Source organism: Mytilus californianus, unplaced genomic scaffold (genome assembly GCF_021869535.1).
Source record: "Mytilus californianus isolate M0D057914Y unplaced genomic scaffold, xbMytCali1.0.p SCAF_2, whole genome shotgun sequence".
Lineage (NCBI taxonomy): Eukaryota > Metazoa > Mollusca > Bivalvia > Mytilida > Mytilidae > Mytilus > Mytilus californianus.
In genome coordinates, this window is record NW_026262668.1 from 55,776,636 (window position 1) to 55,796,715 (window position 20,080).

The following is a 20,080-nucleotide window of genomic DNA, read 5'->3' on the forward strand; positions in this document are numbered from 1 at the left end:
AATACTTAACGACAGAAGGAATGATTTCAGCTTTCCAATTGTAAACTTTCCATTTCTATGTAGCAACATTTCGCCTGCATATGGAGTATATATCTCCAAGTTGAAAAGATATTCCAGAGCAAACATTTCCTATCATGATTTTCTTGATATAGAATTGCTGATTACAAGGAAGCTTTTGAACTAAGAGTTCTAAGTAGTGAAGTTGAAATCATCCCTTTTTTACTGACGCCACCACGAGTTGGTTGACCGTTATGGAATATCTGTTTCACAGATGACAACGGATATGTTCTAGTTGTCGTAACCACAATCTAGTCCTCCTTTCCTCGAATGTGATCTAACGAATTAGCACCTGGTAGGGTTCGCGTTATTCTTTTTTTGCCATGGCTTTGCCAGTTTGTTTTCGACTTATAAGTATGAATATCTGTTTGATATCTTTCGCCTCTCTTTTTCAGATACAATGTGTAATGAAAGAAAAGTACACTATTCGAATTTTTATTTTCAACAAAAGACAATCTACTTTACTTACAACTTTGCAATCTAGAGCAATTGTTCAATCAATAAAAAGTACTTGTTAATTATCTTGCCAGTTACGCGACAGTGGAAAATGCAAATTCAGCACCTAAAAAAGAGATCAAACTAAAGCACAAAAAAGTTTGTTAAATTGATGTGGCTTGACAGCAATTTTGCACCATACTATTTAAAAGCGCACCATTGATTTTTTTTGTAAATATACAAATACAGCTTATTCAAATTTAGTGGTAAAAACGAGAAAAGGGAAAATTCAATAAATGAAATTATTTAACATTTTCATTGGAAGGAGGTAATATTCTAATGTGTACTTATTATAACTAAATACAGTCACAAAACATATGATATGAAAAAAAAAATGAAAATCGTATCTCTATTGCACAATAATATATAAAGGTAAATGTATGATGAAAATAAGTGTACAACATGGTATTGAAGTATTTGTTGTGTACATGTTTTAAGATTTAGGTACTATTATGTCACATTGACATATTTTTGCTTGAAATGGATGGTAATCGTGAACAATACTTCAAATCATGTAAATCTTGCAAAAGGATTTTTTCAAAATTTTGAAAATTAAAAAAAATTTGGCGACAAAACAATAATGCACATTGAACAGATGATTTCCATATTAAAGCAAATTCTCGAATTTTTAATTCATATACAGAATTATTGCTTAAACATTGGAAAAATTAGTTAGTATCTCTCAAAACTTGATTTTTTTTTAAATTTGAATATGAAAATGAAGTCGTTAGCTAGTTTAACTTTCTTTCTATAATTTAACCTCTCATACGATGAACAATTTGATCCCATATTCTAGTTGAATGCAATACGGCAACACAATTATATTAATCGGAAGCAACGTTCAGACTATTTATGATGTCAAAATGTAATCATATTTATATAGAATCAGTAATTTGATATCTTATGGAGAGAAACACCGGAGAAAACCTTTTCTAAACACGTTTTCACAAATTTTCATCCCTCCAAATAAAAAATGTCATGCAATAACCACTTAGTTTTAGATATCGTACAAAGAAAACGTTGAAAAATTAAGCTGATAAATAAAATCTTATTGTGAATATTAAGTAATATCGACAAGAGTTACTTTTCTTCGAACTTTTTTTAGCTGTATGGAATATTTATAGTGGAATGCATATGAATAAGGAAAATTGATAAATTTGATAAAAAATTATTATAAAAAATAAGAAGAAAAAAAAACAATAATTAAGGAAAAAAATGATAAAAAGTGTAAATGATAATTCACTGGAATGAAAAGTCATCACATTTTCATAAAGTAGATATTTTCTTTGCACTATACTGCCAGCTGATGCAAGACATATATAACTGACGGAATTAATAGATTCAGTTATTTACAATTCTCCCTTTCATCTATATCATATAAGCCATAACAAAATAAGAATGAACAAATATGTACAATGTTATACAAATACTATACAACATATCACAAAACTTAACAATGCAATATTTTGTATACTACAAACGGGCCATTTTTAGCAGTAAAGAAAAGACCATGTATGAACAATAATAAATTTTAATTATCGTTTAATATTTGCACCATTGACTTTTTTCAAGATATCTCATTTTTATCTGATCTGTTTTTTTTTATTCTACATAGACAGAACTATTTTTTGTTTTTTTTTCAACGAGAAAATAAAATAATCAATATAATAGTAAATTTTAAGTATATAATCAAAAACCTAGCATCCAATTTTTTATTCTATGAAAAGCATGCTCTGTTGATACCATTGTGATGTTTTTTAGAGAGATATTTGTCGCTGAATAATAATGGACAAACCTAGAAATACAACATCAATATTTAATAGAACAAACATAACAATTGAAAAAGAAAAAAAAATGTGGCCGTGTTTCACATATTTTCGTACACCTAAAAACTCAATTTCTTCGGTACAATTTTCTTTAAGGTATTTTCTCACTTGTATGGTACCCATTAATATTTTCAATTTTAAAGAATGAGATTCTGATGCCCACAGATATGTATCTAACTACACTTTGTTATTTCGGGCATGTTGCATCAAATTACCCGTTTTAAGCATACAATTGTAACAGCACATTAAATATTGGACAGGCACCTTGAAGCAATAAATAAATTCAAAATGAACTTGTCTTTGTACAATTAACACTTTGTTCTTGGTATGAACAATAATTTAAAAATAAATTATCACAAAATATTTCCAAATGTTTACAATGTATTGTTTCATACTCTATACAGGACACTTTTATCAAAAAATTGTGTTCCAATATTATATAACGCATCAGCGTACCAGTGGACACCCTCAGAATCACTGTCTATTGCGTATGGATATGATATGTATTGCAGTATCCAGTGTACCGCTCTAACGGGGGCAAAAGCCGCATGCGCTATAACTTCATTATTTATGACACCGTAACAGGAAGTGAGTACACCGTCAACAACAATATTACCCTCTATCGTCAGTGGGGCGTACACTCCACTTGAAGTCTTTTTTGTTAATGCAACAACTTTTGACGGTCTAAAATTGTTTGCACTGTTCGAAACTAACACAAATTGGCCCACTTGAACCTCTTCGGCATATGTCGATGAAAAGTCATCTGAATAGTTTGTTTTTGATACGTATATTAAATGCTTGTCTGTGATTTCAAGTGAAAAATGATCCTCTGTTTCAATATGAATAAATGTGGCCTGCTTATGACTGTTTTTATCAAGAAACATGATGACCTCACTAAAAACTGGAACCCCATCAACTTTTTGACTTAACACTCTTTCTCCTGTATGTAGGTCTTTCATTTGAATATATCCTCTTGTTTCTGACTGTATAGAAGATTCGCCACTGAAACATCCTCCAATGTTATTTGCAGCGGACGATTCTGTAGATAGAAAAAATAAACCAGATGTCTACAAATGTAAAATGAAATGGCTACCAAAGTGATAAATAATGTCTTTTTTTTATTAACACAAAATCAAGCATTTCTATTTTTAAGGTTTAATTTCTATATTAGAAGTTACTAATCAACCAAAGTAGATCAAAACTTTCAACGACTTTATTATTTGTTCGTAAAGGTGATGATTCTAAGCCTTTTACGCAACCAAACATTTCCATCGTATATATAAAATTGCTTTTTCATTGTAATACTTGGCCAGCGAGATAAAGTATCACTCATACGTTAGAGTAGGTGCTTTAACCGCTGGACTTTATCGCTATGTTATGTCACTGTTATTTCAAAGTTTGTATAAATTTGGTCCGTACTTGATTTATTTTTTAAGTGGCAAAACTATGTACAAAATTCTTCAAGTCTGGAGTGTTTTAAAATGATTGTTTGCATTGTCATGTTGACTCTGCATAAAAAAAATTCCGTATCCTAATTATAGTAAAACTGTGTTGATTCTTTCTAAAATAGAATACCCTAATGCTCTTTTAATATTTATATATTACTAAATGACAAAGTAAAGAATTTAGCAAACAAAATTTATTGCACATTATTATAATTATATAGTTTTATTATGGTCCATGTCTGAAAAGGTTGATTTAGCCGATATGGTACCGTTGAAAATCAGCTTCACGCTCTTGCAACCTAAATGAATGTTCAGTAGATCAAAATCTTATAAAAAATAAGTTAACGGCACAGAAAATATTTTCAAAGATACGTTTCCATTTATCAATGAATTATTTTATGTCGCGATAATTACCATTCAATTATTATACTGAATCCGAGATTTGAAATTAAATTGAGAATGTAAATGGGGAATGTGTCAAAGAGACAACAACCCGACCAAAGATCACAAAAAAGCCCAAGGCCACCAATGGGTTTTCAACACAGCGAGAAAATATGAGAAAAAAAAGCGGGCTTCAGCTGGCCCCTAAATGTTTGATGCAGACCGGTTGAGACAATTCAAAAATGACAAGAATGTGATTTTGCATTGAATTCAATGGAAACTTATTTTATGTGAAAAAACACACCAAAGTTCATCCCCGGGGTTAAGGTTGAGTTCTTGTTACTAAATCTTTATTTTTCAGTGTAGAGTTTTGTGTATATTGTTTATACCATCCCCGGGGTTTAGGTTGAGTTCTTTAGTTTTCAGTGTAGAGTTTTGTGTATATTGTTTATACCATCCCCGGGGTTTAGGTTGAGTTCTTTAGTTTTCAGTGTAGAGTTTTGTGTATATTGTTTGTCTTTTGACCATGTTATTGTTTGTCTTCTTCGACAAGGTTTATGATTACCTATATGGTATTTTCTCTCGTTTTCAATGCAACATCATTGCTACCATGTGATAAAACTGATTGGTAAGAAATTAAAACAAATATGCTGCATAAGGGACTTATAAACATCGAATAGATCAAGTTTGGAAATATTTGACTCCATATTACTTGAAATAAGAACATAGGCAAAAGTTAACCTTACACGGATTCGCCACACTTCATGTTAACTTTGTACAGCCATACCTGAAGTTAAACACTTGTAATCAGAAAAGATTTATCATTATCGTTTCCTACGTAAGCAGAAATCAATTGAAAGTAATATAATTGTTATGTAATAATCTGGCTCAAACAAAAAGAACAAAGGTTGATAAAGTCCTTTTAAAACCTGTGCTGTAATACAACCAAGCCAATGCAATGAATCGTGTAGACTGTGATTATAAGTATGTTTGTATGAAGGCATACTACAGAAGAAATTAATCTGAATATTACGACCAGTAGTGCCTCCTTACTCTTGTCTAGGAAACTAACGCTTATCGAACTTATACAAAAAATATGTTGTGACAATTTTATTCTACAACTATACTACTTTCCCATTTCAAACTCGTCAATCAACAGACTATTACATGCATGTAATTTTTCTGGACGATTACATTTAATCCATTACTAATCCAAAAAAAGTTGGTTGGTAGAAAGGGTCGATTGGTGCGAAAAAAGTCTACGTTGTGCAATTCTAATCGAATATATACGGAAAAAACAGTCTCAGAACTTGCAGAAAACAACAACATAGAACAACAATTTCTAGTTTAATGGGAATAAGAAGCTGTAATAGGTTAAAGATAAGATAAATCATAAAGTAAATTGAGCAATACTTGCATCAACTACAAAGAACAACTCAAATGAGGCAGATGCATCAAACGTAAGATAACAGTTTTAGCGTTTATCTCCATATAGGAATACTCTCGGGACTAAAAATATGTTTGGAACATCAACATCACAATTGAAAGTACACAAACAATGTCAATGCACTGACTATAGAGAAGAATTTGCAGTACCAATACGTCTAGGAATGACATTACATTTTTATTTCCTATTTCTTGGTAACAATTCAAATAAACACCAAGAGCATACAAAGTAAGTTAAACAATCTATCACAAAAAAACTATAAAACTAACCAACATCTTGTAACCTATGAAATTTTACCAACGCAGTGCCTTCGACGAGATCGTAAACAGAAATTTAAACGTTCCTGTTAATTATTTAAATTATGCACGAATCATTAAGTTCTTCGATATTCGTGTTTCGCCTGTCATAAAAGTCATAGATTTGTTGCAATAAGTGTCGAATTATCTATTTCTTGAAATCGGCAAAATAATGCAGAAATTTGACAGTCGCCCAACAGTTGCTACATAAATATTTGTGATTACTTCCTCTTGCATTTGTCGGTTTTTATTATAATCGGTTACTTTGACTTTGGGTTACATTCTAGTTTCAAAATGCAGTTGTTTATGTCAGATAAATAAGGAAATTATTACAAGGATAAAGCAGCATGATGAAAATAAAAAAAAGTTAAAAGTACTTTAAGAGAAAATAGGGCGAATAAAGAAACTAAATCACGGACAAAAAAAAACCAAGATAAACTAGCATGGAAACTGTGTTATAGATACTGACTTTAAGTAAGCAACAATCATTCCATCGATACTCCTGACTAGGAAGGGTGTATGCATTTCTGGAAAGGTGATAAATTCTTTGAAATAATCTGCGTATTAATTTGGTAGCTTAATTTGAAACATATAGTTGCCAATTTTAACTGAGGTTATTCCAAAAAGCGAAATTCACATATTTTATGAAGAGGGCTGTTTTACTCCAATTTTAATATGACCGGAGATACAATATATTTTTGAAGAATTCAATGTTAGTCGCAAATGAAATGTTTTCAACAGCGAAAAAAAATCCCTGTAATGATTTTGCGTCATATCCTTTTCATTTCACATTTTAGTTAATTTTAGGATTTGCACCAGATATGCAATGAATTCATGCAAAATAACATGTTCGGAAATCAAAAGATAAACAGGCACTAAGAGAGCAATTAAAACCTGCAAGTAGAAGGACAGATAACACAAAAAACGGCCCTCTCCCAAGAAACCACCGAAAGACAAATATTAGTATATATATAGCCTATCAAATACAACACAGACAACTACAGATATAGTCACTTCCTTATATCGTTCTTTACATGAATTATATCTAAAATTACTCAAAACTTTTACTTGCTTTACCTTATAATACAATTTCCGTTATTAATAGAAAATAAAATACTATCTTTATTTAATATTTACGGTCCTGAGACGTCACTGGCGATTTTATCAGGACAATAGGATGTGAACTGGTTAAATGTTGTGGGTGTTTCGGGTCCATAAAATTAAAGGCAAGTCGCAAATTAAAAATTGTCTGACCTCAATCTAGAAAGCGGTAACTTCATTCATATATATATGGTATTCGGAAATCGAGCTGCCTTTGCTTTACAGATTTTGGCTACAATGAGGTTAATCATAGTTTTGTTAAAATATAGTCGATTGGAAAAGAATTATTTACCATGGTGTTTCATGCGAATTATTCATTTTACAATAAGCTTTAAAAGTAAAGAGAAGATGTATTATTGCCAATGAGACAACTAACCACTATAGACAAGACATCGTAGAGCTAAACAGCTATTGATCACAGCACGGCCTTCAAAAATGAGCAAACTCCATACCGTATGTATTGTAAGCAGCAAAAGGCCCCGTGTATGCAAATACTTCTAATAGCGGACTATGGAAATGGTTTTCTCGAATAATTGAGAATTTTATAAATACTGACCATATTCATCTGCATTTATATACATTTTAAACGTAGACAGAAGACGAATAATATATTCTTTCATACTTTGAATTTAAAAAGAACAACGAAGACGTAGAAACATTGTTTGATTCCTATAACTGCCACCCGAATGCTTTTTATATTGCCTATAAATTTGGTATTTATAGTTCTGCTAACTAACACCTTTTTACTCAGACAATCTTCAAATGACAAAGCCTGTTATTAAAACATCAAAGACCATCCTTGTCTGAGCACTATAAATGGAAACTGGCAGTTATTAACAGGTGATTAATTTTTATCGCGTCTGAACATCTAAATAATTATTCTAATTAATACTTATTAGGTTATTTTACCTGAAAATAAGTTTCTGAATGACAAAAAGTGTGAAAATTATTACCATTTAATGACAATGCACCTGCTCAATAAGCGTGCGAAATACAGCATCGTTAGATGTGGTATGAAGAAAAAATAGATTCATATTTCATATCAGCTATAATTTCAACAAACGTTTCTATTTTACTCTTTTTTAAAAAGCTTTATCAATCCAATAAAATGGATGCAAATGCATAATCAGATAACGAGACGGTAAATTTTGTGTCGAATTGATGATATTACACAATAATTACACAAGAGAAAGTAAGTGTTTGTCATGATCTTCATAAAGGAAGCACATTTTCCATCTTTATAAAATGGGTCAATCATTATTTATTATAATGACGACATGTCAAGCTTGTCGTTGAACGTTTGTTGTCACCACTTACAGCGTACATGGACACATGGACATTTATTCATTCACAGTCATCGACCTGAACACGCATGAACTTTTTGCCACTGGACGTTAAGCAACCAACAATCAATATTCACAGTCATCAAATCAACAAATTATGTTGAGTTCTATCTTTGTATTTTTTGTTTGTCTCTTTAAGGGCATACGATACAGTTTTGATCCCACGGTGATTTTTTTTACGAAAATTTGCATACAAGCTATTTTTCACTTAGTTAATTCAAATATGTAAAAAAAAATTTACCTTCATCTGCTAAATCTAGAGTTAAATGGGGTCGAAATTTTAGACATTTACTTAAAATTTCGGTTTCTTGGACATTTCTATCCTTTGGACAGACATACTTAACTATTTTGTTTCAAAAGATATACACATGCGGATTTTTGTAAAATGATGTGGAAGATCTGCTTTACAAAAGTATGCTCTTAATTTGGAAACAATTCTTTGAAAATAATTCATTTTTATTAAAATTTCATGATTTTGGTAAAAAACAGCATTTTTTGCTGCATATTTATCTAATTAAATACAAATTCATCGGTGATTTTGTCATAAAAATTGGAACAAATAATCTTCATACAGTATCAAGTCAAATGTTCCTTTAAAAAAGAGGGGTCCATGTACTCGTTTCCAAGCTAATGATTAAAATCACTCGAAAAATGCATCTTTTCCCGATATGTCGCCGTTTGACGTCGCGAAAAATAACATATTACGTTAGCAACGTCATTACAACCCCTGTAACTGTATCGTATGCCCTTAACGTGAGAAGGGTATACAGTCTCCCTACACGAGCATCGGGTTTCACGTCTTCAGTCAAACCGGACGTTGCTGCCTGCGTATCTATACATCCCGCAAAGTCAAACAGACGTCCCTCTTCAGCATGGGTTTTACTAAAAGATGGGAGATCGACAAATGGCACTCAGTATAATTTTCATGTCAAATTTCTATTATCATTGAGAATACTGAATTTAACTGAGAGAAAACAATATTTCATTGGAAGTCGCGACTGTTTCTTTGCTTGTCAGAAGATTGTCCAGCCTGTTTTTTTTTATTAGTCACAAATATCAAGAAAAAGGAAGAAAAAGTTTGTTGTTTGTTGTCTGTTTTAGCCTAACATCCTATGGCAAAAATGTCATACATATTCAGGGCGAATCCAATAAGTAGTTTCTGCAAAGTGGGAAATCGAGACGAAAATGAAAAGTTGAGACTGCCAATGTTAAAAAATAAAAAATAAAAATTGGCAAGTTGGCAAGTTGGATAGGGAACGAATGAATTCTTAAGTAAATGCTTGCAATATAAAACATAGATATATTGATAAAAACGATTACTTCTAAACTTTATAGAATGATAGCTTGATTTCCTATTAGCCATCCTATGGTATTTTTTTAGTTTCATGAACGCCTTTTATCTCAGAAATATCATTAAAGGACGCTTTTGCACAATGTATTACGTGGACAGTAGGAGTATGTTACTACTTAAAAAATCAGCTACTTCGACCAAACTGTATCTTTATGAGTGGATATTGACACTTGACGTGTTATACTAATTGTAATAGTATAAGATGTAAACACGAAACAAATTTTGTCAGCAAGAATGCTTTACCTACTAAGTCTCTATTTTCTGTGGAAAAACGGAAATGCAGCTTGTTCTTTTTTTATGAATGCGCTTAAAGTAAAAATTTCAATTGGAACTTTTTTATTGCAAGAAAAAAGACGTTGATAAGACAATGAAGTATTATCCAAACAACAAAAATTTAGTAGTTGAAAATAAATATCTGTCTAGACAAGGCAGCTAGATACTAACTTCAGCTTTCTTTATTTCATCTGTTTTACATATCATTTCTCGCATTTAGTATTTCTGATCATGCAAGCAATATGAATGCTTCAAACCTACCTGATTTGACAGAACAATGGATATGACCACGTGATTCATAAAACACCCAATCAAAACCCGCTTCTACAGCTAAACGTGCCAACATTCCATATTTTGACCGGTCTCTGTCGCTGGTTGTTATATCTACAGCTCTACCTTCATAATGGAGAGAATCTTTGCAATGATGGTTATCTTCATCCCACGCTTCTGTAACTCTCAATTTAACACCAGGCCATGTATTCATCACTGAGACAGCAAGCGCTTGTAGTTTGTCTTTGGTTCTCTGAAAGGATGGAGTAAATGAATTTATAAAAACTAAACATATCAAACTAGTGCAATTAATAAAAAAATGTATTCTTTACAACTTTTATCTGATGACATTAACTTATGTACATAAAATTTGACTACAATTTATTGACACATAATCCAAACTTGTTAAAATTGGCACTATATTAATCTATTAACTGATAGGTTTCAGAATACATGTAATATTTACTATGCAACACGACTAATAACGTCACAACTAAGTTATATTTGGATAAAGAGCAGACATGTCACTTTATTCAAACTGAAAATTTTGAAGTGTCCTTTTATAACGTAAAGGGAACACCCCAGGGGAACACTGATGTTTAGTAATAACTCAGCAAAAGTCACAAAGTACAGATCTGAGAGTCCTCGCAGTTACTATGGGAGCAAGTTCAAAGCCAATAACAACTAATAAAAAAATCATGTATCTAAGACTAAAATATCATTCAGTACACATCCAACATCTAACGGATTTAGTGTAAAGACGCCATTAACAAAACATGACATTATGCAGTGCCAAAACATGTTTATTCACAGTCAATCATTACTAGAACATGTTTTGCTAATTACATTGGAATTAAGGTTACAAACATTTGTTGTGAATTTAGTTGTCTTGTATCTTTGCGGTATCACAAAATAACTCCACAAATGAATTTAATCAAAAATTCAATACTTGCCTACTATATGATGGGTTTATTTCTTATTAATACACTTATTCACTCATTTACCTCATATTCAATTATTTTCATTGAAGCGCGTTTCAAGCTAAACAAACTAAAAGCATTAACTTACAAGAGTAAAAATGTAACACTAATCGACTTCAATTTATTGTTCATTGTTATATGAAATTCTTTTCAGTGCAGCCACCGATATCAGAGTGTAGGACAACATAATTTCTTATCAGCAACTTAAATGGTTTGAGCTTGCTTTCTTAAATGGCCAACATTCTATGATACGGTATTTTTTTTTTTTTATAGTTTTCCCCATACTTGTGTTTTTGCTATACATCATACCTTATTTTTCCTTTACTGATGTATGTTTAAGAAGAACTTTATGTTATTCCACTGATTGAGATTTAAAAGGGGGAGGGTTGATATCTCGAAAAAAAAAAAAAATACCGCCACATGGACATGTATCTGTCCCTGGTCAGTAATGTCGTCAGTGGTTGTTCTTTCTCATATCTTACTGTATTCCTTCATTTTGGTGTTGATAGCAGATCTAGCTTTGCTATTTTTATGCCCCCACTGTTACCCTTGTCCGTCCGTACGTACGAACCCAAAATTGGTTTCGTTTCTCTAACTTTAGTTTGCTTCAATCAAATGTTATGAAACTTATACACAATGCTTATTACCACAAAGTACAGATCAAGTTCGAATTTGGGTGTCGACACTCTTACCGTTCTCGTGCTCCTTTATAACGTTATACGAAAGCGGGGAAATCATCTGTGTCCCATGGACACATTCTCCATTTATTTGTTATTGTTTTATAACTATTCTTAGCCTCGGGGTAACTGTCTATTGTTGAAGACTGTATGTTGATCCCCAGATGTCTTGATTTTTGGGTCCTTAGGTTATTTATTATCTTATGGACGTATACCACATATCTCCGTTAATTCATAATAATAGACCACCGACTCTTATAGTCTTAAGTGTGGTTTACAGCCCTATATTTCAAAATGTGTTATCACATCAGGACTGCTATTGTATCAAGCTTAAATTATGTAATGTTACATATTTAATTATCAAATGAATAACCTTAACATGATAAAAATAGACAGTACACTCAAATTCAATGTAACTTTTCATAAAAGCTATATCATGATAGAGAAGGTCAATTTTTTCAAAGTTTTCGAATTTATTTTTCTATTAACATAAATACAACAATTAGGTATTTACTAAATGCTTGTTTCATGATTATTCAAAGATTACTTCTTTGTACAAACAAAATATTTCTTCCACAATATTCTTCAACTGATAAAATACCTATTCATTTTTAAAATAAATGTTATAGATTGTTTTGTGATAAGTTCTTTACCTAACATGGAATGACATTAAAAATAGAAGATCAACCTAAAAAAATGTAAAAACGAAGTTCTATAGAAATTGCAAAGCTTATGTTATAAATTTAAATCCACTTTAGTGAAGCGGTTGCTTTTGGCTATACATAATCAAAAATCAGTTTATCTACAACTTTTAAAGTTTTGTTAGAAAGATACTAGTAAATAAATAAATTTAAGAAGAATTCAACTAAGATTTTTTCACACAATTCACTATCATTATTTGTTCAAGAAGAACATCTTATGAGAAGATTATATACGGATTAATCTGTCCTCCTGTATGAAGAAATACCATTCACCCAGAGAAACAAAGTAATGTTGACCAGCTTAAATCTCCCTAATGAGAAAAATACTACATAGAATCAAGGCCTATGTTCTTTAATAATAAATTTAATTACATGATAATATTAAAAGAGGGTTACATTGATACAGGACGGCATGATATTTATCCAGGTTTATCGTAAGAAAAAATCGGACCTATGGTATGTTTCACGTTATATTAGAATAATCACAGATCTCATTACTATATACTTCCAAGGTCTCAATAGAAAGGTATAAAACCACAATTATATCTTTACAACTATATTTATACCTTTTAATCACATTACATAATTAAATTAAAAGAAATTGATTCTTTAATTTAAATATCAAATACATAAATTGTATTTTGATTTGATTTGTCTTGCTAGTATTTTGCTAAACCTCACTAGATCCTATTTTATGAGATAATGCTTTTAAAAAAATGGGACGTTTCTTATGTTTTTATCAATGAAATCTTGACAAGTTATAAAAAATACATTTCAAGGAACATCAGGCACATTGGAAAACATGAATGTATTTTAAATTTAGTAACAGACCTTCAAAAGACCTGCTTTGAATTTTTTATGATACAGTATTATTTAACAACATATCAATGTATTTGATTATTCATCTTGCACACAATTGCTAACTGAAAAGTGAGCCATATATTAATACAACGTAACTCGAGTGGCCACATAAATGAATATTTTACCTCAAAATGAGGACAAGTATGCTTAAAATTGTTATTTACAAGGATAAGGGTTCTTCAGCTGAATAACACCGTCTTTAGAGCGTTTTACAGTTTCGGCAAAGGTACAAACAGTTTTAAGTTCAATAGTGATAAAGATCAATCTTTTGTTCCGAAGATTAACGGCTAGATGGACCATATTATATATTCACTTCAGATAAACAAGAATAGTATTTTATTGTAAGTCAAATCATACATTTTTGCCTTTCATATACGACACTTCAGACTAAAGGTAAACAAATATAAAAGTTAGTACATACAACTGAGGAGTGAACGGTTTTAAAGTTAAATATTTATTTAAGTTAGTTAAACTATAAATTTAGATATTTGTAAATAATTTAATTTTATAAAACAAACTTTCCTTGAATATTAATTTCAGTTTAAATTGCTCATTTATGATTTTTGTAAAAGGCTTGGCATTTTTTTCAAAGTACACTCCAAAAATAAATACATATTTTATGACATAGGAAAGTACAAAATTTACATATATATATATATATAAAAGGAACACATTGAATTAGCAATAAATTTATAAATAAATAAACGAAAAAAAAGTAAAAAAACAAAACAAAAACAAAGCAAATATTTAAAAAAAAAATGACACTAAATTAAACAACTATTCATGAGTTCTACCCAATATGCACTGTCACTTCGAAATAGTGTTTTATTCGAGTGACAATATTCAGTGAAAATTTTGTCTCTACATTATTGATGGTTTTATCCCAAATGTTTGTCCTTTCAGCGATAACAAATGCCTTCACTTACAAAAATTAGATTTTAAGGAGATATATCCAAATGCTGTCTTTCACTGAATACCAATTCAGTTGTTTAAAAAAGTTTAAAAAAAATAGTTGAAATGATTTAATTTCGGAAAGTGCTGTTACTAAAATAATTGTCTTTCTACAATTAATACCGTTATTCATTTTGCGAGTACAAATATATGTAAATGAACTACTGGTATCTTTTGTTCATTTTTCAAGGTCTTGTGACGATGCAGAGACTTCTTTAAGAAGACACGATCACTATCGTATAAACGGCTAATTCACAGGGTTGTTCCAGTCTGAACTAATAAGTTAAATCACAGTTTGATTGAACAATATTAGACTATTGTCGTTGACATATTTACGAAGATAATTCACATTCGACCGTTACCGGATTCAACTGCTACTTCAAATCAGTATGGAATATGGCGGCAATTGCATGCCAATCAGAACAAACCTTCCGATGCACCTGAAATCACTCACGATATTTTGATTGCGTTGGTATTGCTCGTAGTTGTTGGTTTATGTGGAGCTTTTGTGGACCTGTTCGTCTTTTTGAAGGTCTTTCGTTTTTTGCCATGACATTGTCAGTTTTCCTTCGATTTATGAGTTTTGAACGTCCCCTTGGTATCTACCGCCACTTTTTTTTAGATGTTCTTTATTCGTTAACATGTTCTTTTTCTTCAAATTTGATCCTTACACCTTTTTCGCTTTTTATTTTTATTTTTCGTTTATATTGTACACGGATATTACTATTTTTCTTTTCAAACAATAGATGAAAAATTAATAGTTAAGATATCAAGACGACATTACCTAATGTGCTTCGTTTAAATTCCAGTAGTAACATTGACACTGTTGTTTGACAACATTGCAGCAAAGTCATAAGTGAATATAGGACAAAGCACTGACAAAGAAGAGTGGTGAATACCAACTCATATTTAGATGTATTGGGAGTACTTTGTTCATGCCTACCCCAACTTTTCAGGCAAAAATATTTTTTTACAAACTGTGTATTGACGTTAAAATAGTATTTCATTCATTGTTGTCAATTTGTGTTTTTTTGTGGCTTATTTCAATATTTTTTTCGCTACTAATGCAACTCACCTAACGAAAACATTCCCTTCCTTCAAATTATTGAAATATGTTACCTGAAAGAGTTACAGTTTTTCTAAATTTTGTAGAAACTTTTCGAAACTTATCGTAATTTACTGTAACAAAAACATAGAGGACATGAATATTATGGCTATCTACTTAACAATGCAGCTTTTTTTCTATTTACCCTAGAAATTTATTAATAATATATTATGCTTCTATATCAGATAACAAATTAAACACTTATCTTCATTCTGTAAGACGAATAAAAGATGAAAGTAAAAGAGGTATTATGACTTCCACGTAGTGTCAACTTGACATCCTGACACCTTCTTGGTAAAAGGAATTTCTAATGTGGTTGTAAAATTTCTAAGTTTAAGATATTTGTTAATATCACGTACGTTTTGCGAGGATCCCTATGAAAGAGCATTATATTGTATTTAACATTGATCTGTAGAGTTTAACAATATGAAGTATTTCAATATCATAAATTACGAAACTACATGTACATAGCGATCATATTCCCTTTTTTGGCCTCAATTCTTCAAAGACTGTATATATAATGATTCAGTCTTTTCCTCTTACAGTGGTCGTTAAAGATTCTTTAAGTGTTAATTGATTTAAGTCTTTATGTCCATTCATGTCATATTTCCACCATGTTAGGCTTCGTTTAACATTTTAATCAGACTACATTGAACATTTCTTCCGAATCAACACGATTATCCATCCTTTATCATTGTCATTGTCGTAGATAAACTGCTAGATTTCATTCATTTGATAGTTTAGTAGCATAAAAGACAAGATACAAATAGAACTAATTAGACCTTGATTAAACCTGTATTTAATTGTACAATAGTAAACATTAAAAATATAAACAAATGAAGGAATACTACGGGTATAATAGACTTTAACATACAAAACTTATATCATACCAAAGTGTAAACGACTAAAATGGAAAGCTACACGTGTTTATTCTCGTATAAATACTTCATTCAAGGTAAACATCGAGCAAATTATGTAAAAAACAATCCATTTTAGAACACTAACCCCTTGAAATGCGATCAGGAAGAGTAAGAATGTTCTAAAATAGGCAAACCACAATATTCCGACGACATACCGTGACAAATGAAAAAGACTAATCTTACCTTAATTAGAAATTTCATTACTTGCGCACAATGAATAATTATGTATGAGTATTACTTGCGCACAGTGAATAATTAGGTATGAGTATTAGAATACTCTATATTGTCATCAACTGACAACACAAAATTACGAAATGAAAGGCTATAGTCTTTATTCGTATATTTTATAACTGGCTTTGGTTTATTTAAATACTTTTAAACACGAGTAAAACACTTATACTTGAAGAAAGACAAAGGGACACACTAGTGTGTTTTTGCTTAAATATTTTTTTAAACAGAGTAAAGTTCAAAACTTATAGAAAATCTGAACGACCTATGTTCATGGATTGAACAAATGCAGATATATGTCTAAGTTCTAATTTTTTTATTTTGGTATCCCTGGTTTCTGAACTCTTAGTTGATAATGCCAATTTTAGAGAATGTTAACGTTCTAACGTTAATTCTTTTTCCCCTTAAGGTGGTACCTAACACTACAGGGAGATAACTCTGTAAAAATCAGCTAAACGTTTTAATCACGTCGTTTTGTTAAGGAAATATTAAGCTTCTCAATGATCAACATTAGTGTTTGTCAAACTGCTATATAACCAACGAAATTTTTCTGATAAAGTGGTTGGTTCAAATTTTTTGAAATTTTTATATTTTTGTCAAAGGGTCAAAGTAAACATTTTGTCAAAATTTTATGAAAATTAAACGAGCCAAATTAATGTAAGTCAAGGTGTTGGGTACCACCTTAAGCGTTTCTGATCGGGATACATCAGGAAAGAAATGGAAACAAATCATATTCGTGTACTGTACAGTGATACCTACTTTACTAAGAAACTCCTCATATACATGTTTTTGGAGGTAAACACAAGTTAAAACACATGTTCGGAGTTTTGACAAGTATTAGGATTTTTGTTCAACATTGAATTGTTTCTCTCTTTCCTTAGAGTTGAAACTCAACAAACAGATAAAATGTTTTCCTAACAAAGCATGTAAATACAGCAATAAACAAAGAAATCTACTGGACAAGACAGACACTTTATAAGAATTTCACTGATAAGAGCAAATACCATCCAAACACCTCAAGGTATCTAATTCAATGCGTTAGACCTAATCTTAACTTTCACAAAGGACACTCGAGCCAGAAGTTTGAAAAAATAAGATTTAGTCAAAACATTGGAGCAATTTAAGCTAATGGGAAACACCAAAAAAAAATGAACAAAAACATTTATAAGTCATCTTTAACTCTTTGCTTACAAAAAACATTCTTTTTTAATTGATTTTTTTCTTCAAAATATATATTATATACAAAAGCCCGTGCATTAACCATTTTTACGGGGAGGGTATAATATACAAAGTGCTGATAATAAAAATTAACCGTTCGGAGTTCAATGTGTTTGAAACATAAACATTTTTTTAGATTCGACATGACTGCTCGTCTTGTTTCTTTGTAATTATAGACAAAATGCTCTTTCCTTTTGGTTGATATAAAATACTTAATTGCAAATATGTCCAAACTGCAGACATATTTATTGTAACAATTATATGCAGCTATTGTTAATTAATAAAGAAAGGGACAATGCTTCAAATATTTATTCTGCTGTTTTCTCAAAACTCAAATCACATGTTGTTTATGTTTTATACGTTCTCGTCCTGACTATGGACGAAATAGTTTCCACTGGACATTAGGCAAACATACAAACAGTCAATCAATCAAAGCGATTCATTATTTCATAAGAAGAATCTCATTACAAACCGATTAACAGTTTCACTCGCATTTAATTATCTGAAAGGATCAATAAAAAAAGTTGATAAAACATTTTTTTATAAAATATTAATGATTTGTGCATGTTTTTGCTAAATTTCGCAATTAAGACCCTTTAGTTAAAAATGAACTGATCTGTGTGTGGAGACAGTACATAGATACTCTTCTGATAAATTTTAGTTTTGGTTTTAAATACCGCACGACCTTCATCATTGAGCAAACCCCATGCTGTATAGTAAGCTACAAAGGCCCCGACAGGACAAAATAATGTGAAACAATTCAAAGGAGAATACCAACGACCTAATTTATGACAAAATAATAAACGAAAAACAAACATGATAGCCAACAACCAACGACAATCACTGAATTACAGACTCTTGAATTGGGACAAGCACATAAAGAATTTCAAGTCCTTCCAAGTAATTTTCAGGCTTGAAGTCAATATTTGCTTCAATCTATCAAATTTGAGAGTCATCTTTAAAAGCATATATTATGTTATTACATTTTCAACACAGTTAAAAAGCACACACGAAGCTGTAGTAATTGAATTTTAGTATAAAATTCATAATGAAAATAACACTTCACGTCTAAATTATAGTTACGTACGACGCGCTTTACTTTGAAAGAAAGAATGCTTGCAAATGCATACCATCGAATTTTACTAACCTCTTTGAAATGAGAGTAATATATTTTGTTCAAAAGCTTCATTTTTTGCCGAATGGAAAAAGAATACAAATTTGGTCATAACCCACACAAAAGAGACTAAGCACACTCAAATTGATGAATATATCTCAAAACCTTTCCAGTTGGGAGGCATACACACAGTTAATTGGGAGAGATGTCAAAATTTTAAATTTATATACAAATAATAAAATACAATTTCAAATTTAACAAACACATCTACCATACCATCCAAATACCACTTATCATAACATTTTCTTATATTTTTTTCGGTTTACGTAGTTATCACGGAAAACAAGTTCAATATGAAAGTATCACTTTTTTAACATATAAAATGAATTAATTTAAAAGGACTTATAGATGAAATAAGATATTGATCTTTTCTTTAGAATAAGAATTTGATTGGAAGTAAATTCTTAAAACCAAAATGATCGTTTACTTTTGTAATGATCCTTGATCTTTTCATTGTCTTTATACAAATTTAATGATCCATTATTCCTTTTGATACTTAAATTAGAGGTAGAACATTTTATATATGGCACAGGTTTCAAACTTTTACAAACACTGTTTGGTATAATTCAGATCCATTTTAAACTAGTTTTTGGTATGATTCAAATGATATATTTTGTATGTACATTTCCATTTCATAGTAAAATAATATTATGCTAAAGAAAAATATTTTAACTTCCTTAGGGAAATATGACTGAAGCCCACTTTGGCTGTTTTATTTAGGGCCGTTGGTTTTGTAAGCTATCTAACATTTTTATTAATTTTTGGCTTTCTAATCTTTTTGGTCGCAGGCGTACCCGATAACGATTCAACCATAAGCACTGAATGTTCTCACGGTTAACGTATCATTTTGTTTTGTTTTGGGTAATGATCAATTACGTTGAATTGCATTATCATTATCATACTTTTTACAGACTTTATTATCACCCTGAAGAAACATTTCCAAAGGCAAATTGTGAATTATTAACTAAAAATAAAAATCT

The 20,080-nt window shown here is 30.6% G+C and overlaps 1 protein-coding gene across 1 annotated transcript in view; it reads right to left on the reverse strand.

Moving 5' to 3' along the window:
• Nucleotides 1-478: 478 nt before the first annotated feature.
• LOC127730072 (sonic hedgehog protein-like) overlaps nt 479-20,080 on the reverse strand; it is a 31,549-nt gene continuing 11,947 nt past the window's right edge. The window contains exons 3-4 of the mRNA XM_052238118.1: nt 10,277-10,538; nt 479-3,417 (exon numbers count right to left, since the gene is read on the reverse strand). Of these exons, the coding sequence (XP_052094078.1) occupies nt 2,768-3,417; nt 10,277-10,538 (912 nt within the window). The 3' untranslated portion in view covers nt 479-2,767. The remainder of the gene's footprint in view (nt 3,418-10,276; nt 10,539-20,080) is intronic.